Source organism: Oncorhynchus tshawytscha, linkage group LG24 (genome assembly GCF_018296145.1).
Source record: "Oncorhynchus tshawytscha isolate Ot180627B linkage group LG24, Otsh_v2.0, whole genome shotgun sequence".
Lineage (NCBI taxonomy): Eukaryota > Metazoa > Chordata > Actinopteri > Salmoniformes > Salmonidae > Oncorhynchus > Oncorhynchus tshawytscha.
This window is the reverse complement of record NC_056452.1, coordinates 17,864,796-17,892,456: the sequence shown is the minus strand read 5'-3', so window position 1 is coordinate 17,892,456 and position 27,661 is coordinate 17,864,796. Positions and strand designations below refer to the sequence as shown.

The 27,661-nt window shown below is 41.4% G+C and overlaps 3 protein-coding genes across 4 annotated transcripts in view; 1 reads left to right on the top strand and 2 right to left on the bottom strand.

The window, feature by feature from the left end:
• usp22 (ubiquitin specific peptidase 22) overlaps positions 1–3,400 on the bottom strand; it is a 40,769-nt gene extending 37,369 nt beyond the window's left edge. Inside the window, exon 1 of one of the 2 annotated variants that reach the window (XM_024386578.2) lies at positions 2,902–3,400. In XM_024386578.2, the coding sequence (XP_024242346.1) occupies positions 2,902–3,021 (120 nt within the window). In that variant the 5' untranslated portion in view covers positions 3,022–3,400. The remainder of the gene's footprint in view (positions 1–2,901) is intronic. The other variant, XM_024386580.2, reaches the window with a different exon arrangement.
• Positions 3,401–7,711: 4,311 nt separating this feature from the next.
• cops3 (COP9 signalosome subunit 3) lies at positions 7,712–20,712 on the bottom strand. Its single transcript, XM_024386581.2, has 12 exons — positions 20,575–20,712; positions 19,438–19,567; positions 18,862–18,974; positions 17,734–17,783; positions 17,098–17,190; positions 16,796–16,975; positions 16,370–16,510; positions 13,137–13,310; positions 9,136–9,222; positions 8,884–8,997; positions 8,688–8,768; positions 7,712–8,466 (listed from the first exon to the last, which is right to left on the bottom strand). Exons 1-12 carry the CDS (start codon positions 20,627–20,629, stop codon positions 8,413–8,415), a joined length of 1,272 nt encoding a protein of 423 aa, XP_024242349.1. The 5' UTR covers positions 20,630–20,712; the 3' UTR covers positions 7,712–8,412.
• Positions 20,713–22,623: 1,911 nt separating this feature from the next.
• Positions 22,624–27,329, top strand: LOC112223521 (5'(3')-deoxyribonucleotidase, mitochondrial). Its single transcript, XM_024386582.2, has 5 exons — positions 22,624–22,893; positions 23,395–23,495; positions 24,240–24,300; positions 24,414–24,528; positions 24,712–27,329. The coding sequence occupies exons 1-5, from the start codon at positions 22,624–22,626 to the stop codon at positions 24,849–24,851; spliced, it is 687 nt and encodes a 228-aa protein (XP_024242350.1). The 3' UTR covers positions 24,852–27,329.
• Positions 27,330–27,661: the final 332 nt, after the last annotated feature.

Below are 27,661 nucleotides of genomic sequence, written 5' to 3'. Positions count from 1 at the left end.
CCTGAGATGAAACAGTTACAATGTTGAAACTAGAGGTCGACCGATTAAATCGGAATGGCCGATTTAATTAGGGCCGATTTCACGTTTTCATAACAGTCGGAAATTGGTATTTTTGGTGCCCGATTTTTTTATTTCATCTTTATTTAACTAGGCAAGTCAGTTAAGAACACATTCTTATTTTCAATGACGGCCTAGGAACAGTGGGTTAACTGCCTTGTTCAGGGGCAGAATGACAGATTTTCACCTTGTCAGCCCGGGGGATCCAATCTTGCAACCTTACAGTTAACATGTCCAACGCAATAACGACCTGCCTCTCGCTTGTTGCACTCCACAAGGAGACTGCCTGTTACGCAAATGCAGTAAGCCAAGGTAAGTTGCTAGCTAGCATTAAACTTATCTTATAAAAAACAATCAATCATAATCACTAGTTAACTACACATGGTTGATGATATTACTAGATATTATCTAGCGTGTCCTGTGTTGCAAATAATCTGACTGAGCATACACGCATACAAGTATCTAAGTATCTGACTGAGTGGTGGTATTCAGAAGCAGGCGCGTAAACATTCATTCAAACAGCACTTTCGTGCGTTTTCCAGCAGCTCTTCGTTGTGCGTCAAGCATTGTGCTGTTTATGATTTCAAGCCTATCAACTCCAGAGATGAGGCTTGTGTAACCGAAGTCAAATGGCTAGCTAGTTAGCACGCGCTAATTGTCGTTGTGCTGCTGGTTCGAGCCCAGGGAGGAGCAAGGAGAGGGACGGAAGCTATACTGATACACTGGCAATACTAAAGTGCCTGTAAGAACATCCAATAGTCAAAGGTTAATGAAATACAAATGGTAGAGAGAAACGGTCCTATAATTCCTATTATAACTACATAATAACGTTTTTTTTTTACCATTATTTAACCAGGTAGGCTCATTTGCAACTGCGACCTGGCCAAGATAAAGCATAGCAGTTTGACACATACAACAACAGTTACACATGGAATGAACAAAACAGTCAATAATACAGTAGAAGGAAAAAGGAAAAAAAAAAAGGAACCACCAGCTTTCATATGTTCTCATGTTGAGCAAGGAACTGAAACGTTAGCTTTCTTACATAGCACATATTGCACTTTTACTTTCTTCTCCAACACTTTGTTTTTGCATTATTTAAACCAAATTGAACATGTTTCATTATTTACTTGAGGCTAAATTGATTTTATTGATGTATTATTTTCACTTAATATAAGTGTTCATTCAGTATTGTTGTAATAGTCATTACAAATACATATATATACACATATACATATTCATATATATATACACATACATATAAAATATTATTTTCGGCCGATTAATCGGTATCGGTGTTGAAAAATCATAATCGGTCGACCTCTTGTTGAAACCATTTGGAAGGAAGCTACACTGTACACATGACACCAATAAACCCTTGAACCCACAGAGACAGAGGCCTGGGGGGGAAACAGAAAAGGATTCTAGCTTCATTACCGCAAATATTTTCCATTGTGCTCCTAAATGTGTGCACACCTACATTTTTCAACTTTAGGCGTACACGTGCTCCTTATAAAAAAAAGTTCAGCATAGAGCCATGCACCCCTGCTGCATCTACATCGCTGCACTGAACAGACAATACTGTTACATGAGGGCTAAGGTATGCAAACTCCTGGGGTTAGTCCAACCACACACATGATATGTGGATTGGGTCTCAAGAATAGACATTGCTGGCTTCCTGCTTGTGTGAATCCTTCACTGCAGCCTCTCAGTATCACTTGATGAACTCGGGCAAAACGCTTAGTGGGTTTAAGACGCACTAACCTTTGAAAATGTGTGTGAACGGAGGAGATGGTAGGCGATGCACTGCCTACCAACACAATGACACCAACAAGTGGAGGCTCTTGTCTTGATAGAACGACAGCAGCTATATGACGCATTGCGTGTACACAGACTGTACTGCACGAGAATTCTAATGCAGACTAGCCGAATATGCTTTGAGAGATGATCTCTCAAAACTGTCTGAAAATAAATTGGTGAAAAAAATATTTGGTGATTCTCTCCTACTGTGTGTTAATACGCACAGCCTGTAGCCAATGGATGCATCGGTTAAATTATCATGATATGGACACACATGTAATATAAATGTTTTTTACAATAGCTAACTACGTTAGTTATATAATATCCCCAGATACGACTGTACTTGGCTCATAAGGAACATAAAATAATCGTATTTTGTCTGTCTGAACCGTTGCGCGGGGGCGGAGGTGACGAGCGCAGATGGCACACGGAAAAGTAGAGCTAGCAAAGGAATTGTACACTTGGATGAAATAACCCAAGTACTGTGTTCATGTTATTCAAGAAGCATGCAGATTGCTGAGATTTACTTATTTTCTGTGTAGCCTACGAGATACATTGCTTGTCCGCCTGGAAAGTATCTAGCTGGGGATGCAAGCACCGTAAACAGAGTAGGGACTGCTTACAGGCACACATGTGTGATGCATGAGACGTGGGAGGTTAGGTAGTATGTTAAAGGTCTCACACACACACACATCAGTGTCAATATCCTGTCCAAAACTGCACCTGCCCAAGCCGAGAGAAACAGACATGCCTGAAAATGTGTACTGTGGTTAGTTAACGTTACCTAGCCAACTTTTGACACGTGTTATGGTGGTAACCCGTAGCAAATGTCAGTAGTTAGACCTAACGTTCACGATAGCTAACTGACTAACCAAGGTCTGTCACACACTTGTATGAGCTGCCTCTTCCTGTGTGACTTGGTACTTAGACATAGTGATGTGCGACAGCTAGCCTGTGAGACGTCGAGGGCAGTTCGCTTGAGGAGCGGGTCTGCTGCAGCATGTTCTGAGCTAGTCAGCTAACGTTAGCGTTTAAACATTTTACCTTGCGTTTCCTGGTTTCGGCAGATCCACTCCACACAAAGCATTGGTAAATAACCCGTAGATTCTGTTTCCAGTTATCCACTTTGAAACCGTTCACATGGGGGCACCCGGCTGGACTCATGACAGAAACAACATTCGTTTTGCGTATTTTTAGCGATGAAACGTGCACCGTCCTTGTCCTACTACATATAACACAAGTCTGTAGTTACTGTAGTTAGCTAGCTACGTTAGATAGCTGGCTGGTTAGCTACCGATTGTTCCGATTCGGCTAGCTTGAGAGTTAGCTAGCCACGGCAAAACCAGAGGAAAATGCAGTCCACTTCAATGCAATCCTTGAGTAATCCTATTTCCGAATGTTAACATTTCTTCTGCAATTAAATCCAACATTTTGTCTTATTTCTCGTTGTCTCCACTTCGGTAAATTGTTAGTCCGTTGTTTTAATGGTCGGCAATGGAATTTCAACAGAACACCGCGAGCTTTGCGGCAAGCCCCACCTCATTCATACCTCTACTGACCAATGGAAAGGAGGTACCTGGTTTTGATTGAGAGGATTATATTACAATGGCACGGGATGCACGGGGCGGAACCGTACGACCTGCTCAAATCGAACAGTAATTTGCGCCGCTCTGTCAATGTTGTCTCGTTATATTTTCCATGAAATATGTCGAATTTTCAAACTCGTTTGAATTGGTAAGGCAGATAATGCGTTCCTATGAAAAGCAACCACTTAGGCAGGTGAAAACACCGAATCATACTCTGCTCCGCGTGCTTAACCGAAGAGCAGAGTTTGAGACTACTTCCTCACCGGCCGAAACGGGGCAACTGTCTCGTGACCGTGAGAAAGCCAAATTCCCAAATGAATGCAAATCACTTTTCACCCGGTAAATGGGCGCCCGGTGCAGCTTAATCGACTCTCCTCCTTGGCGTATCCCTATGATGTCTTGCCCCTATGCGGAAACTGATTGGCTCAATTCTTTATGACAAACCACATCCGCCCGTCAAGCGATTCCCACTGGCTACATAAAAGCACTGGTGGCAAATACATTAAATACATCACAGACTGTACCAAATATATTTTACCTATCCCTTTTATTTGTGACTAAAATATACAGTTCCATCTTCCATATTTAACGCATTCACGTTTGGTGTAAAGGCATGACATTGGGTTGTCAACATACTGTGCATTAGGAAAGTATTCAGACTCCTCGACTTTTTCCACATTTATTTCTAAAATCAATGACATAGTTTCTCACCAATCTACACACAATACCCCATAATGACAAAGCAAAAACATTTATATACATATTTATACCTTTTACAGCCTCAAGTCTTTTAGGTAGACGCTACAAGCTTGGCACATCTGTATTTGGGGAGTTTCTCCCATTCTTCTCTGCAGATTGTCTCTAGTTCTGTCAGGTTGGACGGGGAGTGTCACTGTACAGTTTTCTTCAGGTCTCTCCAGGGATGTTCAATCAGGTTCAAGTACGGGCTCTGGCTGGGACACAAGGACATTCAGAGACTTGTCCCAAAGCCACTCCTGGAGTTGTCTAGGCTGTTTGCTTAGGGCTGTTGTCCTGTTGGAAGGTGAGCCTTTGCCCCAGTCGGAGGTCCTGAGTGCTCTGGAGTAGGTTTTCATTAAGGATCTCAACTTTGCGCCGTTCATCTTTCCCTCGATCCTGACTGGTCTCCCAGTCGCTGAAAAAAAAAAAACACAAACAATGTTGCTACCACCATGCTTCACCGTAGGGATGGTGCCAGGTTTCCTCCAAATGTGACGCTTGGCATTCAAGCCAAAGATTTAAATCTTGGTTTCATCAGACCAGAGAATCTTGTTTCTCATGGTCAGAGAGCCTTTAGGCAAACTCTAAAAGGGCTGTCATGTGCCTTTTACCGAGGAGTGGCTTCTGTCTGGCCTGATTGGTGGTGCTGCAGATATGGTTGTCCTTCTGGAAGGTTCTTCCAATGCCACAGAGGAACTCTGGAGCGCTGTCAAGAGTTACCGTCGATTTCTTGGTCAACTCCCTGACCAAGGCTCCCCATCTCCCCAATTGCTCAGTTTGGCAGAGCGGCCAGCTCTAGGAAGAGTCTTGTTGGTTCCAAACTTCTCCCATTTAAGAATGATGGATGCCACTCTGTTCTTGGGGACCAGAAATCCTTTGGTACCCTTCCCCAGATCTGTGCCTCAACACAATCCTGGCTCGGAGCTCTACAGACAACTCCTTCGACCTAATGGCTTGGTTTTTGCTCTGACATTCACTGTCAAATGTGGGACTTTATATAGACAGCCTTTCCAAATCATGTCCAATCAATTGAATTTAGCACAGGTAGACTCCAATCAAGTTGTAGAAACATCAAGGGTAATCAATGGAAACAGGATGCACCTGGGCTCAATTTCAAGTCTCATAGCAAAGGGTTTGCATACTTAAGTAAATAAGGTGTGTTTTTTAATATAAATTAGCAAACATTTCTAAAAACCTGTTTTCGCTTTGTCATTATGGGATATTGTGTAGATTTGAGGACATTTTTTTATTCCGTTTTAAAATAAGGCTGCAACATAACTACAATGTGGAAAAAGGAAGGGGTCTGAATACATTCCGAAGGCACTGTAGTTAGTACAAGTGTCCAGACAGGCAAATTGGCCAAATGTTACAATTTTCATAATCTATCATACTTCCAATATCAAAGTTGGATTTGAGAAAACGTTTTAAAAAATGTATAAAAAACTTCAGCATATGTATATTGAAATATATTAGACTTAAATTGTTTAAAAGGAACCACTGTTTTTATTTGACCCATTCTAAGCCCAATGCCAAATAGGTTTCAAAAGGTAAAAATATATGAACACTTATTGCATGTGATTTGTAGCGAATATTGACTGAAGTAACCTGTGCTGTCTGCGGTGGATGTTTTTGGTTGTATCAAAACCCCAAGTCGCCAGACAGACAGGACCTATCATGGCTGTTTATGTTAAATATTATGTAGAGTACTATGCATGACATCACCATGGAGAGGAAGAGATAGGAGGAGCAAGAACTCTAAGAAGATGTATGGAGAGAATGTAAGGGGTGAGACACCCCTCAGGAGGGAGCACAGTTCCAAACCTGAATAAGCCTTGGAGATGAACAGATCACACAGGGGAGAAAAAGGATAGATGAGATGATTCTCCTTCACTCCATTTCAGGATTAGTTCTATACGGTGTATCAGCAATGATGGTGCTGAAAGAATGGAAATATTGCTCATTCTACAGGTAATAGACTTGCTAGGCTAAGAGTCCTCATTTTCTCAATCCCCACTCTTTATTTGGCCCCTATTGGAATGTATTAGGTTCCTCGTATGACCCTTTTAAATGGGTTACATAAGGGAATTTAGGTTTAAGCACCGTCTCTTCCTTTACTGACCTTAATGGGTATTGCCGTCAGACACCAGATGTTGCCATTCCTGGATTTCGTGAAGGGTCCGATGAGGTCCACCCCTAACATTTAAAGTGTTAAAGAGTAGATTACTTTATTCTTAGCCGTATCATACAGTATACAGATTTCATATGTGTAAGAATACTTACACAACGTTCAATACTAAAAACTACTAAAGTGATGGAATAATAATGACAAATGGCAACAATATACTCATAGAAAACAATGAGAATTCAAGTATACACAAAGAACTTCAAGTAGCATACTTGTCATTTTAGAAACACCAAAATAAAGAATAAAGCAATGTGTTAAAGTTGGTCCCCCTTTGCTACTATAACAGCCTCCACAGGGCACCAATGTTGGCCGATTAGGCCTGGCTCGCAGTCTGTGTTCCAATTCATCCCAAAGGTGTTCTATGGGGTTGAGGTCAGGGCTCTGTGCAGGCCAGTCAAGTTCTTCCACATCAATCTCGACAAACCATTTCTGTATGGACCTCGTTTTGTGCACAGGGGCATTGTCATGGTGAAACAGGAAAGGGCCTTCACTAAATTGTTGCCACAAAGTTGGAAGTACAGAATTGTCTAGAATGTCATTGTATGCTGTGGCATTAAGATCTCTCTTCACTGGAACCATGAAAAACAGCCCCAGACCATTATTCCTCCTTCACCAACCTTTACAGTTGGCACTATGCATTCAGGCAGGTAGCATTCTCTTGGCATTCGCAAAACCCAGATTCATCCATCGGACTGCCAGATGGTGACGCGTGATTCATCACTCCAGAGAACGCATTTCCACTGCTCAAGAGTCCAATTGTGGCGAGCTTTACACCACTCCAGCCAACGCTTGGCATGGTGATCTTAAGCTCGTGTGCAGCTGCTCGGCCATGGAAACCCATTTCTTGAAGCTCCCGATGCACAGTTCTTGTCCTGACCTTGCTTCCAGAGGCCATTTAGAACTCTGTAGTGAGTGTTTGGCACTGAGGACAGGTGATTTTTTTACCTGCTTCAGCACTCTGCTTTTTTGTGTAGATGGATAGATCACACATCCAGGCAATCTATATACCAAACATCATTAAGATCTGATCATTTGAACATGTATTCACGACTTGATTAATGAAATGTAGTACAATACCAAAAACTCACATTGTATACATAGGCTTTGGCCCAAACTTTTTTTTCTCTTCTTGAAATGATCCATCAGTAAGCTCAGAGAACAAGTGTACCAAAGGACATTTAAAAATGTCTTATGGACATGAATGGGTTAAATTGAGGCTTTGCAATACAATAAATCCTACATCTCTCCGTTCACATATGACAAACAAAACACTGCACAAATAGCTGAGGCATAAGTAGCACAGAATGTCAGAAGACTAGGGTAAACACTGCTGACAAAACAGGAATGTGATGTGATCCATTTAATCCAAAATTGTGTCAATTTACTGAATCAATGTATTCTTGAGTCCTTCCAGATAACAGATAAGTATGACTCCAGCTCAGAGCTCATCCCACCTGCAGTAAATGCAAACTACAGTACAACACAGTACACGAGAGACCTCTAGGGGATGGAAAAAAACAGTGCACCAATTGTTTTATTTTTTTAAGCTGTACTATCCTCTCTACATTTGTTCATGGGCAGAAGTACAGCCTTGTTTTTGTTGTCAAATCTCCATGTGATATACCAGAAAATTTGTCTAGCAGGTCGAGGGAAATTACTGATCTTCGAAACATGAGACTTAAGATTTCCTCAAATGTTGCATGTTATCCTATAAGGAAATTCCTAAAAAAAAATATATATCATGCAACAGAAAAACGGTGCTTTAGCACACATTCCTTTTGAACAAATAAGTCCAGTTTTTATTATTATGGTTGTTAATGCAGCAGTGGCTCTTCCGCCTGAACAATGATAAATAAAACACTGACAAAATTGTTTTTTTGTTTAGGTTTCCTCAAGACACCGTGAAAGAAATAACCAAATTATCATTCCACACATTTAGATTTTCCTTGACCAATGTCCATACTCAATAGAATGTTTTTCCACTTTAAAAAAAAGTCATCCAATGAGAACCGTAAGGGTGGCAGTGTTCTCCCCTGTCCATGGCCCTCAGGAGTAACTTGACGTTTTGCTGCCTACATCATCCTCCTGCGTTCCCATACTCTGAAACACACAATGTGATGCTAACCATTAGTAATCATTTCTATACTAATAACTGGAAGACCAGACGTTTCATATAGCTACTTCATATGTCTTAGAATGGGATAAAAAATATATATTTTCTAAAAAAAATAAAACACCAACCCTCAAACACCTGAATTTCAAATATACTCCTCTTGGAAAACCTCTAGAGGAGCCTAGAAAACGGAACAGTTGCTTTTTACCTTCTGCACAAACTGCGGGTTTACTGTGATTTCTTGATCCATGGACTTTAGTTTCTCATCCAGCTCTATACACTTCAGCATCTGTGAAGGACACAGAACAAGGCATTTACTTCACTAAAACATTACCAAAAGAGACGCCATTGTACCTCAGTCATTTTCATACAAGGATAGATAATCAACACTGCTATTCTCTTACCTCTTGGTCAATTTTGTGAAGCATTGCGGGGTTGTTGTATTTCTCCGGGTTGTCATGGAAACAGACCATGCCATCCTTTTGGTTGATACTGGCATAGATCTCGCCATCTTCAATCTGTAAGGAACAGAAAACGTAACCAATGGAAGAATCTAAATCAGGTAAAGCCCATTTTCTTTCAGATATTCAAAAGTGAGTGTTCTTAGGAGTACTGAGATACAGCATGCCTTTCCTCCTGCGGTCGCGTTGGCTTACCATGTGCAAGACATACTTCTCCGCCTCCTGGGGCCCTGACAGCTGCACTCGACTTGCCATGTCTTGCAAGGACAGCGTCAAGAAAGTCTGCAAAAATAGAACGGTGGTCATATACAATCTGACCATTTACTTGAAAAACTTTGTTTACACCCTGGTAACAGGGCGAAGATAGGGATGTGGAAGGTTTGAGGTGAAGGACAGACGGTATATTTTGAATATAGCTGAATGCAGACAGAGGGATATTAGGGATGAGAATGGTATGTTAGGGGTAAAGGTGAGGTATTTAAGGTGAGCGGGGACTATTGGTAGACATATTAGGAGGGAGGTATATGTGAGGTGAGGGGGGCATATGAGGTTAAGAAGATACATGAGCTAAAGGGGGTATATTTAAGTAAAGGGAGGTATATTGAGGTAAAAGACAGTCCATTTGGAGGTTGTGGGAGGATATATTTGGGCTGAGTTGATAGTCAAATTTGATTGGTCGTGTCTACAGCTGAAGTCGGAAGATGACATACACCTTAGCCAACTACATTTACACTCAGTTTCACAATTTCTGACATTTAATCCTAGTAAACATTCCCTGTCTTAGGTCAGTTAAAATAAAGTGGTGATCCTAAGGATGTGACATGTCAGAATAATAGTAGAGAGAATTATTTATTTCAGCTTTTATTTCTTTCATCACATCCCCAGTGGGTCAGAAACTTACATACACTCAATTAGTATTTGGTAGCATTGCCTTTAAATAGTTTAACTTGGGTCAAACATTTTGGGTAGCCTTCCACAAGCTTCCCACAATAAGTTGGGTGAATTTTGGTCCATTCCTCCAGACAGAGCTGGTGTAACTGAGTCAGGTTTGTAGGCCTCCTTGCTCGCACATGCTTTTTCAGTTCTGCCCATATATTTTCTATAGGATTGAGTTCAGGGCTTTGTGATGGCCACTCCAATACCTTGACTTTGTTGTCCTTAAGCCAATTTGCCACAATTTTGGAAGTATGCTTGGGGTCATTGTCCATTTGGAAGACCCATTTGCCAAGCTTTAACTTCCTGACCTCAAGGACTAGTCAAGGACCATATCAACTCCACCCTACCTGACACCCTAGACCCACTCCAATTTGCTTACCGCCCAAATAGGTCCACAGACGACGCAATCTCAACCACACTGCACACTGCCCTAACCCATCTGGACAAGAGGAATACCTATGTGACTGATGTCTTGAGATGTTGCTTCAATATATCCACATAATTGTCCCCCCTCATGATGCCATCTATTTTGTATAGTGCACCAGTCCCTCCTGCAGCAAAGCACCCCCACAACATGATGCTGCCACCCCCGTGCTTCAAGGTTGGGATGGTGTTCTTCGGCTTGCAAGCCTCCCCTTTTTCCTCCAAACATAACGATTGTCATTATGGCCAAACGGTTCTATTATTTTTGTTTAATCAATCTACAATCTTTGTCCCCATGTGCAGTTGCAAACCGTAGTCTGGCTTTTTTATGGCAGTGGCTTCTTCTTTGCTGAGCAGCCTTTCAGGTTATGGCGATATAGGACTCGTTTTACAGTGGATATAGATACCTTTGTACCGGTTTCCTCCAGCATCTTCACAAGGTCCTTTGCTGTTGTTCCCGGGATTGATGTGCACTTTTCGCATCAAAGTACGTTAATCTCTAGGAAACAGAATACGTCTCCTTCCTGAGCGGTATGGCGGCTGCGTGGTCCCATGGTGTTTATACTTGTTTACTATTGTTTGTACAGATGAACATGGTACCTTCAGGCATTAGGAAATTTCTCCCAAGGATGAACCAGACTTGTGGAGGTCTAAAAATATTTTTCTGGGGTCTTGGCTGATTTCTTTAGATTTTCCCATGATGTCAAGCAAAGAGGCACAGAGTTTGAAGGTAGGCCTTGATATACATCCACAGGTACACCCCCAATTGACTCAAATTATGTCAATTAGCCTATCAGAAGCTTCTAAAGCCATGGCATCATTTTCTGCAAATTTCCAAGCTGTTTAAAGGCACAGTCAACTTAGTGTATGTAAACTTCTGACCCACTGGAATTGTGATACAGTGAATTATAAGTGAAATAATCTGTCTGTAAACAATTGTTGGAAAAATCACTTGTATCATACACAAAGTAGATGTCCTAACCGACTTGCCATAATCAGTTTGTTAACAAGAAATTTGTGGAGTGGTTGAAAAACGAGTTTTAATGACACCAACCTAAGTGTATGTAAACTTCCGACTTCAACTGTATATGAATAGAAAAGGTGTGTACAGCAGTAGTTACAATGCATTCAGAAAGATTTCAGACACCTTGACTGTTTCCACATTTTGATACGTTACAGCCTTATTCTAAAATTGATCACATAATATATATATATTATATATATTTTTTAATCAATCAACCACACACACACACACACACACACCAGCCCCTAATGACAAAACAAAAACTGTTAAGAAATTTCTGCAAATGTATAAAAAAATGAATGACTTACTTACATAAGTACTCAAACTCTTTTCTATGAGACTCAAACTTGAGTTCAGGTGCACCCTGTTTCCAATGACCATCCTTGAGATGTTTCTACAACTTGATTGGAGTCCACCTGTGGTAAATTCAATTGATTGGACATGATTTGGAAAGGCGTGGTGTGTCCGTCTATACAAGGTCCCACAGTTGACAGTGCATGTCAGAGCAAAAACAAGCCATGAGGTGGAAGGACTTGTCAATAGAGCTCCCAGACAGGATTGTGTCAAGGTACAGATCTGGGGAAGGGTACCAAAAAATGTCTGCAGCATTGAAGGTCCTCAAGAAAGCAGTGGCCTCCATCATTCTTAAAAATGGAAGAAGTGTGGAACCACCAAGACTCTTCCTAGAGCTGGCCGCCCATCCTAACTGAGCAATCGGGGGAGAAGGACCTTGGTCAGGGAGGTGACCAAGAACCCGACAGCCCGCTTGGAAAGGACTCTGACCATAAGAAACAAGATTCTCTGGTCTGATGAAACCAGGTTTGAACTCTTTGGCCTGAATGCCAAGCGTCATGTCTGGAGGAAACCTGGCACCATCCCTACGGTGAAGAATGGTGGTGGCAGCATCATGCTGTGGAGATGTCTTTCAGTGGCAGGGACAGGAAAGACTAGTCAGGATCAAGGGAAAGATGAACAGAGAAAAGTACAGAGAGATCCTTGATGAAAATCTGCTCAAGAGCACTCAGGACCTCAAACTGGGACAACGACCCTACGCACATTCGGGACAAGTCTCTGAATGTCCTTGTGTGGCCCAGCCAGAGCCCGGACATGAACCCAATCGAACATCTCTGGAGAGACCTGAAAATGGCTGTGCAGCTACACTCCCCATCCAACCTGGCAGAGCTTGAGAAGCTCTGCAGAGAGGAATGGGAGAAACTCCAAATACAGCTGGGCCAAGCTTGTAGCGTCATACCTAAGAGGACTCGAGGCTGTAATCGCTGCCAAAGGTGCTTCAACAAAGTACTGTGTCAAGGGTCTGAATACTTACGTAAATGTGATATTTCCGTTCTTTTGTCATTATGGGTTATTGTGTGTAAAATCCATTTTAGAATAAGGCTGTAACGTAACAAAATGTGAAAGTCAGGGGGTCTGAATACTTTCCGAATGCACTGTATATAGGATGAGCCTAGACTTGAATACAGTATGTATGTATGAAGTGGGTAAAACAATATGAAAATATTATTAAAGTGACTAGTGTTCAATGACTTTGTACATAGGGCAGCAGTGTCTAAGGTGCAAGGTTGAGTGTCGGGTGGTAGCCGGCTAGTAACAGTGACTAAAGTTTAGGGCAGGGTACTGGGCGTAGGCCGGCTAGTTGGGGAAGCTGTTTTTCTAGGCTCTCGGTCATAGCTTTGATGCACCTGTACTGTCTCCAGCTTCTTGATGGTAGTGGGGTGAACAGGCTGTGGCTTGGGTGGGGTGAGGGAAGGATATCTTGGCTAAGGGTGACATGTGGTAAGGGAAGGAAGTATACCTTTGTTAGCCTCTGTATATTCTTCTTGTAGAGGGATGACAGGCACTGCTTGACAAGGCCTGTATTGTTGTCGCGTGTGAAGGTCTCGCTGTGTTTGTTCACCTGGGTGCGCAGTTCTGCTGGGTTGTTGGTGGCATACACCTGAGCAAGCTCATGGTAGGCATTGCTGAGAGGCTGCAGAAACAAAGCAGTAAAATATGTAATACTATGTCATATGTATAGTATATAGTACAAGAAGCACAACACTAGAATCGCTAAAGCAGTTATTTGGACTGTTCATAAAATGTAAATAAATTATTACTCTGCCATTTTTAAAGTCATGCCCCCCCTCCGACCACGACTCTATATAACACATGGTTGTTAGAATATTAATATCAGACAGACTGGAGTTACAGCCAGTTTAAGGAGGGCATGTAATTTTTTTAATCGTTTTCCCGTTGCCCCTCCTCCCAACAGTAGGTCCTGCTCCGCTCCTTCTCCTGATAGTTGAAGGTGCAGTGGTCAATTGATGATCACCCCGCAGATTGCCTCAAAACTGAACCTAAACCAAAACTAATTTCGCACGTCAACAGATTAAATAAATGAAGTAAAGTGTGATGGGGGCAAATGGGTGAGTTGATGAGCAAGGGGAAGTGAAAGATGCAGAACTATGTAGTCACTAATTGTGAATGAAGAACAGACCATTCTATTGAATTCATCTATTCTAACTGTAATCCAAAATATGCTATGTACCAGGGTTTCAGTTAGCCTGTCACTGCCAGCTTTTGGACGATATTCTTTGTTGAAAAGCAGATAAATCAAATTGGCACTGGCCAATTATCCCAGAGGAGAAGAAAAAATCCCATTGCGAAATAACGCTTTTTAACCTCTTCATTGATGGAAATAACAGTCGATGGAAATACATTTGACTGGTCATGCTTATCGGTCTATAGGTGACACTGCATCATTTTGTGCAATTAAATTGGCGCGTGTACAGTATATTCGTTATGTATCTTATGGATCACACACCTAGGCCTAAAGTATACAGAGCCTTTGAGTGGAAAATCTGTCAGACAGCATGAGCTGCGGCTTCAGCATCTCAAACAGCATGCATAGGCAACAGAACAGGCTTCATCAGCGCGTCACACACCACTTTGCAATGAGCTGGAGGCAGTATGCATTTTGAAAACACATAGTTACTTAATTGTTTGAAACCTGAACGTTTTACTTTATATTATGAGGCATGTCTTACCTTGCTTCAAAGTAGCCTGGCCAAAATCAGATCATATCCCTGGAGGCAATTATTTGATATCAATTTTCTTTCATTGTCCAGTAACCAAAGGCACAATCCTAGTCAAATTAGCAACCCATGCTAGTTGTTGCATACTAGATCTCCCCTCTCTAAATGATTTATTTTAAGATATTTTCATCTCTGTCACATGAGTGCTCGCACATGCGGTGCGCTTTGACACCGATGTTTTCCAGTTAATTGCATTATGGAACAAACATTTGCGGTTACCCTACTGCCTTGCGCGCATTGCTGCGCTTATAATGTGAAGAAATAATAGTTTATCAACAGTTTAAGCTAAACGTTCTGATCCGACTTGTTAATATAGCCTAGGTCTACTGGTTGTACACATTTTGGATCTCTAGTCCAACAACTGTCCCAGAGTCTGTTTGGAATAGGCCATTTCTTTCTCAAAAAGCTGACCAATAGAAGAGGTCAACTTTTCTACTATGGGGGATCGTAGATTGACATAGGCTAGTGATTTTTCTGTTTGTTACTTGTCTTGCTGGCTGAGGAAAAGTCAATGTGGACAGTTATTCTAACATCTTCATAGTGAGCATCAGAATTCAGTGAGGACACACGCCATTGCATCCTTGATCCTTGACTTGCATGTTCTGTTAACACAAATTACTATATTCTAACTCTGATTTCTGTCATTCTGAGCACCAGTTGCGCACCCAATGCATATGGGTCCAGTAAATTTCTCAAAATGTCCGATAAATTAAAATGCTGCCAGTTTCCTAACGGAAACCCTGGTATGTACCCTATATCAGTCCACCCAATCCAATTAGTCTACTCTGGTCTACTTGGAGTACACAGTGAGAGTGTATGTAATTTACAGTGGCAAGAAGACCAAGACGAATGGATGCACATGCTCCGTTAGCGCTGCTATGAGATCTGAAAGAAAACGACTCAGAAGGCAGGGGAAGAAATGAATCATGACGTCTCTGATGATTATTCTTCTGATTCTGAGCCACAGCCTGAACCTTCACCTCCGAGGCCTAATCGTTAAAAAAAAGCCAGAATAGTGAGCAGGTGGCTGTGCCACCACCAAATGAAAACGGCGAGACAGGACAAAACAAAGCCGGTGACAATGCTGCAGCTGATTATCAGCACAAAAATATCACAGAGAGCAGATCCAACATTGCAAGCAAAAAAACACCTGCAACGCACTCACCAGCTTTCGTTTGTGACATGAACACCCTCCAACTGATGCCATTGCATGAAGCAGCACAACATGTAAGCACAAGCTGACAATAACTGACGATTTGTGTTTACTACGGTCATATCAAAATTATATTCATTATAATGGGGCGGCAGGGTAGCCTAGTGGTTAGAGCGTTGGACTAATAATCAAAAGGTTGCAAGATCGAATCCCCGAGCTGATAAGGGAAAAATCTGTTGTTCTGACCCTGAGCAAGGCAGTTAACCCACTGTTCCTAGGCCGTCATTGAAAATAAGAATTTGTTCTCAACTGACTTGCCTAGCTAAATAAATGTAAATAAATAAATAATGCCATTATTGCTTTTGTGCTGATTTTCATTACTCATCAGGCACACTTATGATGTTTAGGCTACTGATGTTTTTTATCATTTGGCCACACGACTTGGTGGTTGGTGTTACCGCAATCCAACACGTATGCTTTCATACTTAAAAAGGTACTCCACACTTGAATGTTGGTGCTTTTTCTTTTTAAATATAGTGTACAGTAACAAACTAATGAAAATGCTATTGTGTTATTTGAACATTTTGTTTTCTTATTCTAATGTTCCTAAGACCTTCATAAATACAACCAAATCATATTTTTGTTGTGATAGCATATATATTATGTATTAATTACACCATTAGACTGGTGCAGTCAATGACTGGGGGGGGTTCCCCTCGAGGCCCAGCGGTTCTAGTGTTCGAGATGTGCCATTACATCTATGGATGTAAAATATGGCCCTGTTTGCATATTCACTCTCACCTTTATGAACCTCCCAACTATCTGTGATGTGTATTTGGGGAGCTGCTGCACTTTGCCGTGTAGAATCAAGGAGACCAGGATGTACTTCTTATAGGCCTCCAACATGATGTGACTGACTGCCATAGCTGGAGTGGTTATTGCCTGGGGGGGGCATAAGAATATCACACAATGGAATTAGAGACGTAAACCAACTACAGCCAAGTCAATGCCCTCACAGATTCAACGTCAACGTGAGGTGTAGTGTACTTGACTACTGCATGCATACACAGTATCAAAATAGTAACTTAAAAAAGGTCATTTCAAATGGTATTAAGATGAACAAATGTGCTACTAGTAGTCTGCTAAATCAATTCACTTTCGATAACAGGAACACACATCCAAAACAGCTTTAGCACACACATTTTAGATTCTCAAATAAGCCAGTACCTGTTCATAAAAATACAGTGCTCTTTCAAAGTTCTTCAGACCCGTGTAGATCATGCCTCCGTAATAGTAGTAACATAGAAAGTGCTTTGCGTCGTAGGCGCCATTCTCCTTACAGATGTCCATCATGTCAAGCTCAAGAAATGGGAGGACAGGCTTGAAGCACTTTGCTAACAAGCACAGCTGTGGATGTACACACAAAATAATGGAGAGCTCATTCATGCTTAGTCTCATAGCCAAGCATCAATACATTTCAATAATCATGTAAAGTCCAAAGAGCCAGTTGACATGAGGCGGTTACACACCTGACACAGGTCTGCATGAACTGAGGTAAGTTGGTTTGTGTTCATCTGCATTTTGTCTATTGCCTGTTTTAGAATGCCGACGCCTCTCAATGGCTGTGAAGGAAAGAGATGCATTAAACCAAATGTAACAGAGACAACAATGTGCCATGAACTCACTCCACAGCTAGCTTGAAATGTCGCCAATGGTGCCATCGAGGTTCCGTTTTGGTGGCATAACTGGATAGTACGTTGCCAAGCAGGGCGATCACGTGTGCTAGCAAGACAGAGGTCCACAGGTTTGAGCCTTGGTACGATCAGTTTACCCTGAGTTGTCTGGCACACGTCTGTTTCACATACCCTCCACTGCTGTGATTACAAATAAAATATCCACGCATGGAATTAAGAGCCAATTCTATCCTTCTTTGAAAAAACTGCTGCATTAAACTTGTATAAATTAGAATGAACCAATATGCTTTCTCATTGGTTGGCTTTGTTTTTTTTTTTTTTAAATCATGTAGAGTGGTAATGACATAAGCTGGGTCTTATCTTGTAAAAAACACAAGTCCTTTTTTCAAACAGACCAAGTTAATCGACAAGTAAGTTCATGCATTAGCTCTTCTGATTGAAATGTGTTGCTCCCATTTTGGCAAGACTTACCTGTTTCCGTTCTACAAGGGCGTTTGTCAACTGATGGCAGAGGCTGGCAACTGGAGAGAAATCAAATAGTGGGTTATGCATTTCCCAAACTAGGGGTCACCGGATATGAAAATGGGATCGCGAGAAACTCTGGGGGGGAAAAAAATACAGAACAATTGTGCTTGGTTCATAAAATTGCGGTTACATCTAATCTCTGGTAGCTGCTAGATGCGGTTGTAATTCACAGAGCCATTTCTGTTTGCTTCCTACAAGATGTGTCTCTATCCTTTTGAACGGTTCATGCCACAAAATATTACAACCACATCACTGAAAGATAACACTCTCAGGAACCCGTATCCATCTTCTGTTTCCCTCTACAATGACCACAAGCCGAGCAGGATTCATTAGAACACTAAATCATTAGGCACGAAATCAGACAGGGAAAAGAACACCAACAATGACGTTCTTTTCTACACAGATCATCATACAAAACATGTCACCCCCATGAATGATGCAGCACACCCCCTTGGGCCAATTGGGATATTACACATTTCAGTTCATTACTACAGCTCCCGCCTTGGGCCAATCAGTATCATTTTGTAAATGCCGGATCTCTACAAGACGCATCATTCACCCAAGTTGCATCAAAAATCGGGCCAGTGCTGTCTGACTCGCGTGTGACTAATGTACAGGGACAGATCCACAGTCCCCTCCCCAATTCCATTGCAGTTATTGCCTGATGATCTTCTGAACATCCCAATACCTTTGATGCATTTCAGTCTCTTCAAACTATGCTTCCTCAGATTGAAATACTGTCCAGAAAAATACTGTCAGACTGATATGTAATAGACTGTCAGACTCAATTTTAAAAAGTAAACATTGGCTGTTGATTACCTATTTTTTTTTCTTACATGGTGGGGTCACAAGAAATGTTGACTTCAAATGGGGTTGCAGGGCAAAAAAAAATTGGGAACCCCTGGTTTAACAGGTTCAAGCGAAATACATTTTGCCCTGATCATTTGACCTTGAAAAACATTATCCACATTGCTTAGAAAACACTTCCATCACTACAAGACGTTAACACCGTATGGAGTAAACACATCAATACATGGCTTCTAGAAACCAAAAATAAGTTATGTTTAGACTTACAAGTGTCTGTTGCATATCTGATGTGCTCCCCATTGCAGGTACTGATGAAGAGCTGGACTTGGGAAAAGAGCGTCTCAAAGTCAGGGATGTTTGGCATGGAGAACTTCACAAACCTTTATGAAGGGAAAGTGAAAACTGGCCGTGAGTACACAAGAAAAACATGTTGTCACCGTATTAAAACAAAGAATGTAGACTGTAAAAGACAACCAGTTTCAACAGACAATTTCATTTTAACACCTTGATCTGTGTGATATTTGTATTATTTCACCCGGTAGGCTAGTTGAGAACAAGTTCTCATTTGCAACTGCGAGCTGGCCAAGATAAAGCATAGCAATTCGACACATACAACACAGAAATGGAATAAACAAAACACAGTCAATAATACAGTAGAACAAAATAAAACAAAAAATATATATATATATATATATAGTGAGTGCAAATGAGGTAAGATGAGCCTCAAATGCACACAGGTACAGTAAGCAGAAACTGACTCAAAGTCATATCCTAGATCAGTGATTGACTTATAAAATCATTGATCAAGGATTAGATAACTGCAGAAGAGAGCAGGCTACTCACAGCACAGCCAGCACGCCCAAGGAGTGCTCCTGGATGTCCAAGGCCCCCAGTACAGTGTCCAGGTGGGACAGGTTCTTGGCCAACAGCTCCCCGCTCTTGTTGATCAGTTCACACAGCTGTGTCATCTGACCTGATATGCAACAGTAAAGACAATAGGTAAACAAACAATGCAGCACTTGATAGTTGAGCCATTAGAGCTGGTTGAAGAGTACAGGTCCAAATTAAAACGAGAGTTCATGTGTGAATATAGGATGAAGAGTCTATCATAAATAGTTTAATTGACACAAGTGTTTCTTCCATTTTTAGATGGAGCCCTCCCAAACTCTGATGAAAGCCATGATGATAGTCAGAAATAAATATTTAATTATGTTGCTCGCTTATTTCTAACAATATAATACAGACTATAATAGCAAACCTCTATAAACCTCTGTACCAACAAAATAGCCAGAATGCCAACTGAATACACCCGCATATGTAAATGATAACGTTAATCATTTAGTAATATATATTTGTTTTAAAGAATGTAATATTGGGTGCCACTAAGAATATTGAGCACGTTTTTAGAATGGAACGCGGTCTAGCTGCATAGCTCACATTCTTTGCGGCTACTAAACTTCCCCCGTGGATGAAATCATCGTGGACTTGAGGTACTTGGCAACTGTAAAATATATCGGCCGGTCAAGTGTCCTGTCAAGGCCTGCACTGGGTACATTACCAATGGAACTATTGCATATTGCGTTACAGATGGGACTGTCGCCCAATAACATTTGACAATGGCGCTCTTCATCCAATCGCGCGTGCTTAGGGCGGAACTACCGGAAGGCATACCCCAGAAATTATTTTCTCTAACAAAAACAAAAAGTAAGATTTTAAAACACGTATTCGTTTGCAGTGTTGTTTGAGGTACACATTAGTGTCCCGGGGTAAAAACGCATCTTTGTGAAGTACTTTTTTGAGGCCTCGTTCACCAAAACAATAAATTTAGCGCTGTGTTTACATGATAAAGCAAAACGGATCTATCCAGTTTGGCTACCTAGCCTAGCTAGTTATACATGATAACAGCATAGTAACCCATTGGTTAGCATTAGCTAATAGTTCCAGCTCGTCTGAGAACTAAAACCTGTTTAGTGTCCATACCTTGAGCAGAGAGCTGCCGCACATTGTTCACGAACTGCTCCAAGGCTGAAGCCATTATTTCATCTGTCCAAAGTGGTAGCAATTCAAAATGTTTTTCATTCAAATGTCAGAAACAACTCCGTCCGTGCTGGCTGAGACAGGGGGCAACACAGCCGCCACTGAGAGAGAGAAGTGTCGTGAGATCTTCGTAAGAACAGACGGGATGTAACGAGATTTACGGTTGGAACTTTAGGCTCTTAAATTGACAGGCACAGATTTGCTAAACGCAAAATATAAATGTATCAGAAACCTAGTTATTGCTGTTTGTTACCGTTTATTTCCTCATTTGCTCGAAACGTACACCCCCTGAAAACATCTGCTGATTGTCTTTATGTTCTATCATGAATTTTATTCATTGGGAATTTGTCTCCCTGTGCTACCACTTTAAGGATCACACACTAGTAAACACAGGAAGTACAGTGCAGATGCTACCGGGTTGCAGGCAAAGACATTATATAATTGGAGATTTCCCACTCGAATGCAGCCGTGGAGGCCACAGGGCAGTACTGTTTTTTTCCCTAATCGGACTGATTCAAATCAGGACTGGGACACCAGTAACACAATGTTAATTGAATAGCCCTGCACCTGTATTTTTGACTGTATGTGTGTATGGAGTCAAGTTTACTTGTCATATTCACAGGATACACATGGTACAGTACAACAATTAAAATAATACATGAATTATCATGTCTACAACGTTAGCCTTGTTTCAGATGTGATTTGGCAAAACTAGATTGGGGGCCCCTACAAGGGGACACTCAACGTCTCCCTGCAGATTACCAATGAGCCAGAGACCTCCCCTGCTCCCTACCACAGACAATTATCAAACCACACAATAGGCCAGCACACTCCACTCTTAACTGTAGCTGCTTCTCAGAATCTCTTCATTGTTCTGGGGACTCCTCATTGGATATGTCTTCCCATTGACCACACCTGTGTAGTCTTGCTAGCCAGATTCATGGCACTCATGGCTGTGTGGGAACTGGAAAGATTCTAGCACCTGTATTCTCCAGAGCTGAAATTTGGCCTGTCCCCGAGGGCCCCCACCCCAATGACATTCATCACTGTTGCAGTTGTTAATATGTATATTATTACTCTTATTTCACTTTGTCCCCACACAATGGTATTGCTGCTCATTCCCCCACCCCCTCAACAGGCTTTACTCTAATGGACATGTAATTATTAATCACTGCTACAGTTTGTATGGTGTATATAGTGCTATTTCTATTGTTGTTTTTATTACAATTTTCATTATTTTATTCCACTTAGTATTGCATGTTGGAGCTCAGCACCTAAGATTTTCACTGTACCCTGCAATCACACCTGCAAACCCTGTACATGTGACTATTAAACACTCTGAATCTGACTGATTCCTCCCTTCCCTGGTATTTTGCTCCCTCTGCTGCATGCATGCTCAGCTTCTTTTGATGTAAAAAGTTAAATGTTGTAGATGTTTTCCAGTTAACACTCCATGATACAAGAATGCCTTTTTAAACTCCACTGAGAAACTGAGGACACGTGCGTAATCTTGTTTCACGACATTGTCTTTGACTGCAGGATTTTGTACAGTAGGCGACACATCTAAGAGTATTTGTACCCAATTTCACAGCTGCTGTGCGGCTGACAATGGTTGTGAGATGCGACACTAACTGCTGAAGAACCAGTCCATACTGACAAGAATCGTAAACAAGTCCAAATACATTGCTGAAAGGCATTGGTCAAATTTGACCCTGTGCGCTAATCAATATACCGGTAGTGCTAACGTTAGCTAGCTTGCTGCCAAAGCCTGACCAATTGCAATAAAGGTTGAAACCATAAATAAATAGCTGACCGTGTCAAATAGTTAGTTACATTAGCAACGTCCCAAAATATATTTTGTTTAAATGGCACCCTATCAGTATTAGGAAAAACACATTTTTCTCTTCTGGACTTTCGAATACTTATCTCGCGCTTCGTGAGTCTTGAAGCCATCGTTCGATCACCGACAGAAATCAGCGAGGCAAGTAAATCATGTCATTACTGCCCAAGATAGTAACGTTACGCGACAGAGGGAGGATCTTACTCCATGACCAGTTCAAGTATATTTCCGCGAAGATGTCTTCATCCTCTGGTAAGAGACTTCGGGTTCTAGTGGACATGGATGGCGTCATTGCAGACTTCGAAGGGGGATTCCTGAAGAAATACCGGGCCAGGTACCCCAATGAACCGTACATCACCCTGGAGGACAGACGAGGATTCTGGGTGTCGTCTCAGTATGGGAACTTGAGGAGTGACCTGTGTGTAAGTAGTTCCGAACTGTGCATTTTGTCTGAAAACGGGAAATATCCATACATTAATTGTCTGTATAGTCTGGCATTATGTCGCTCATTCATTTGCATCAGAAGTCCCCTGCATGTTCAAAAGGTTTCAAGAGCAGCAGCTGTCAATACATTGAATTCTGTAAATGCCAGTCACACACAGATCTGATTTATAAGAAAGTCCTTGTGCTGAGTTAACCCCTACTCACATGGTGGCTCGACAAAGTGCTTTAATTTCTGCTTTATAATGCAACCCCAGTTTCTCCAGACAGTGCTCTATTTCCACAGTATAGTCATAGCAAGCATGCACTTGATAAAGATGTCTCCCATATCCCTATTATTGTATAATTGTATATAATACTCTCATTGTATAATGAGAGTATTAAAGTATGCCATGCGTCTAGGTCCTCAGTGTCTGCCATAAATTAACACACACACAATCTGTAAAAGTCTGGATGATAAGCAGAGGCTATATTGACTGTAGGAGAAGGCCATCAGCATTTGGGAGTCAAAGGACTTCTTTATAGAGCTGGAGCCCCTTCCTGGAGGAGTGCAGGCCGTCAAGGAGATGGCTAAGATGGAGAAGTAAGTTTGAACCATATATGGTCATTCAAACCATATCTGAACAATACCATAGCTTACGAAATATTCTTAAAATACTCACATTTATTTCAAAGACACTTGCCCGGTGAGTCAGCTGTTCAAAGAGAAGGAATTGCTGTTTTGTTTGTGTTCCCAAAGTGCTTTACAATGTTTTGACCCTCACCTAGAGACTATTTGCCATTTAGTCATCACCCGTTAGGCTATAAACAAATAGGGTGGAGAAGGCGGGCAGGTGGTCCTGGAGTAGCATGGTAACCCTCTCAGGAAGGGAACTGCTATGTCATGGTGTGCTCTGCTGTATGCATTTGCCGTGTTAAAATGTCATCATGCTAATAGCACATTAACAGACAGATGCTTTTCTCCAAAGCGACTTAGTCATCCACGCGTGCATTTTATGTATGAGTGATCCCAGGAATCGTACCCACTATCTTGGCTGTTGCAAGTGCCGTGCTCTACCAACGGCTACAGAGGACCACGCCGTCTTTATAGAGGGAACCTTTGCTTTAGTGTTTCATTTTGGCCGACCTTATGTCAACAACCATATAGTAGTTCACCTCAAGCAAATGCCCTCACCACGAAACAGTACATTCACAGTAACTCTGTTCCAATACTAGCCTATATCCTCATGTTAGGACATCCCCTTTGCTCACCTTTCAAAAACGCCATGTTGTAGAAGATTTACCTTGAAAACAAATGAACCCTGTTGTGTTCTTCTCCGTTTTCCAGCACAGATGTCTTTATTTGCACCAGCCCTATAAAACATTATATCCACTGCCCTGGTGAGAAGGTAAGCTCGGAGTCAAGACAGTAAAATCCTTTAGGCTGGAGGCCGAGTGGTGGTTGTGGTACCTCTTCCTAACAATAGTTCGGGTCTTTGCGCTCTCCCTGTTGTGTGTTCAGTATGCCTGGATAGAGAAGCACCTGGGCTATGATTTCTTGGACCAGATCATCCTAACCAGAGACAAGACTGTGGTGACTGGGGACGTCCTCATAGATGACAAGCCAGACATCCTCGGTGAGTCAAGTGTTTGTAGCAAAGCTGGAAAACTGTGCGCGTGTAAATATATGTGCATTTATTTATATGATGGCGCCATATGCATGCTAGTGTCATACATATAGGTATTTTCGGTAGTTAGTATTTGACTGTTCGATTAATCTACAAGCGTCACATGACCTTTGTGATGTGCCTCTGTTGCAGGTGTAGAGCCCAACCCAAGCTGGGAGCACATCCTATTTACAGCCTGCCACAACAAGCACATACTTCCCAGCTCCAGCCACCGGCGCCTGCTCTCTTGGGCAGATGACTGGAGGGGCATCCTGGAGAACAAGAGGCTCTGATGAGCCCCCCTCATACACACATCAACCTTCCCTTCTCCACCCTGATTACCTACACTGTATTGGGGTACAAAGGGTGAATACCTCCACTAATACACCACAGTCAGTTTCGAACTTGAAGTTTAGGGTTCTACTGTACCTTATTTAGCCAACGTCAGAGAATATGAATCTGTTTTACCACTAGGGGGCACACATCGACTAAAGCATGAGGTAGAAATACTGAAAATGATTGCAGTGAAAGACCAGCAACAATATTGAGTAGAGAGTAAATGCAAGAGTTTACTGTTTTGACTCACTCTTTATAGTTGTATAAGACTATTATTAGTTGTTCCTTCTACATATTTTGTTTGTATGTTGACCAGGACATTGGCCAGAGGGCAATACAGTTTTGTTTCACATATACTGTATAGGAGTGACTCCATTTTGTAAATGTTGTGTTCCAACATTGTGCCAACATGGATCAAATTGTAGCCTATATATTATTTTCTCTACTTAGTTTAGGTAGATTTTTAAAAGTGTTTTAAAGCATCCACCAATCCACAGGCAAGTTTTGAGAATGACAGATATGACTAGGTTGCATGATATTAACTTAATGTCTACGGATTTAAAACACAGATTTAGAAAAAGTGAATATACTTTATTTAAAAAAATATCTAAATTATATATCAAATGTATTATAAAGACATGCTAAACCTTCCTATTTTATTTCAAATTTTAACATTACGTAATCGATTTGCATTAGTCTTATGTGTCTTATTGTTTGAGACAAGAAAATGGTTGACTGAAAAAAATATCATTACTTATTACACCTCAAAGTATCCAATATGCTCTGCTGTGAATATGGTCAAGCTCTTCCATCAAAACAAATGTATTTCTTTTCATAAGTGTCTTTACAGGCCTTAAAGTATATTCAACAGAGCAACTTAACGTAGCAGGGGTAGCAAGACACCTGAGCGGACTCCCCACGTTTTTCAGGGGAAATGGAAGTTTGGTTGAAAATACTGTATCCCTGAAAACCAGAAACATCCACATTCTGCTGACTCTGCGGAGAGTGGTCACGAAGTGGTCCAGTGAAGAAGTTATACTTACACCTAGCTGAATGTCTCTAGCCTTTTGTAAACATTTTCAAAACAGTTGAAATTGGTGCTAATGTTGTTCATTGCTAGTTCACCTATTGTGAGTATCCCTTACCCCAGTGATTCACATAGAGGGCATAGCTAGCTCTGGCCTGACCTCTATAGAGGCCCACAATGGAGGTGTCATAATACCCATAAAACCTAGCGGTCAAACAGGGAAATGGTTCCAATTGTTTTTCGACCATACATTTTTCCCATAGTGGATTTTAGAAACGCTTAGGCTTACCATGGTGTGACATTTTGATAAACATGTAAATTTCTCTTGTACATGGTGACTTCTATCAATATACTCGGCTCTATTTACTCTGATTCAAAAATCCTAATCCTAGCATCAAAGTAGACACCATTCAAAACTACAAATCCCTCCAAGCTCCTGCACGTCATCTCTAACTGATACCTTTGCTAACAGGTAATGTGTCAATTTAAAACTTGCACAAGACAGTTCACAGAATTGTCCATTTAAAAAAATGTAGCCTATTTATTATTTACTACATTTAGCTAACATTAGATAGTTAATCCAGAGATTCTTACCTTTGCCTTGATTCGACAGTCTTATCCAGATCATCATGACATTTGTTGTTCTTTATGATAGCCAGTTTAGCAGCTAATTAGCTTTTCCATTTTGGGGGGTAAATATAGGCGAATATATTGATTTAGAAATGACCTTGTCCTAGAGAGATTTTCACAATTAGCAAAACGTCACGCCAGGGTAAGCCTACACGAAACACAGCCCTTATTTTAAGTGTTTCTAAAATCCCCTATGGGACAAATAAATGGTGGGGAAATTATTGGAACCATTTCCCTGTTTTAGGTTGTATGGGTATTATGACTCATACTATGGTACTCTGTAAGGCTCTGATTCTAACTGGTTTTAGTCTAACCCTTTCAGCATGCTGTTGTATCCTCATTAGCTAGCCATGTGTCCCAATGCCACCTCCTTTCCTCTCCTCGTATCTCTCATGTTAATCACATTTTAAAAGCCATGGATTCTCTTTGTAATTGATTTTTTTTTACCCTTCCAAGTGTCTTTTCAGTTGTCATGAAGGGAAAGTGTTGTTGTCAAGACTTTTGGAAAATACTGTACGTACACAGCCTAAGTGTTACGATTGCCCTGATGATGACCCTGTCTGTGGGGTGAGTTAGGGTTAAGCGATGTGTGTAGAATCCACTGCTAGGTCAACCACTGTATCTCACAAAGTCTGTTCACTGCCTGTCACTGCATCTTGTCAATGAATGTCTCATGTCTTTGGTGCTGGATGATATCTATGTCAATAGATAACAGAGAATATACTAAATGTTGTCGTTAACAGATTGAATAAAGAATGCAACATTGAAAATAGCAATATTCAAAACTTTATAGATGTCATTTTTTTGTATAATACATTTTATTTTGTTTAACCTTTAATTTAACTAGGCAAGTCAGTTAGGAACAAATTCTGATTTACAATGATGGCCTACCCCAGCCAAACCCTAACCCGGATGGCGCTGGGCGAATTGTGCTCCGCCCGATGGGTATACAAAACATTAGGAACACCTTCCTAATATTGAGTTGTTTCCTCCACCGCCCTCAGAACAGCCTCTTTGTCCAGGCATGGACTCTACAAGGTGTCAAGCGTTCCACAGGGTTCCTGGCCCATTGACTCCAATGCTTCCCACAGTTGTGTCAAGTTCTCTGGA

What these genes read in the sequence shown, in the direction of transcription:
- cops3 (XM_024386581.2), bottom strand. Translation starts at nt 20,629, where the DNA reads ATGGCTTCAGCCTTGGAGCAGTTCGTGAACAATGTGCGGCAGCTCTCT. An exon ending in CCCTTGTAGAACGGAAACAG is followed by an intron (nt 17,191 to 17,733) that starts GTAAGTCTTGCC and finishes TTTCCTTCACAG; the next exon opens with CCATTGAGAGGCGTCGGCAT. An exon ending in ACCCGCAGTTTGTGCAGAAG is followed by an intron (nt 8,467 to 8,687) that starts GTAAAAAGCAAC and finishes TGTGTGTTTCAG; the next exon opens with AGTATGGGAACGCAGGAGGA.
- LOC112223521 (XM_024386582.2), top strand. Translation starts at nt 22,624, where the DNA reads ATGTCATTACTGCCCAAGATAGTAACGTTACGCGACAGAGGGAGGATC. An exon ending in ACTTGAGGAGTGACCTGTGT is followed by an intron (nt 22,894 to 23,394) that starts GTAAGTAGTTCC and finishes TATTGACTGTAG; the next exon opens with GAGAAGGCCATCAGCATTTG. An exon ending in TCCACTGCCCTGGTGAGAAG is followed by an intron (nt 24,301 to 24,413) that starts GTAAGCTCGGAG and finishes TTGTGTGTTCAG; the next exon opens with TATGCCTGGATAGAGAAGCA.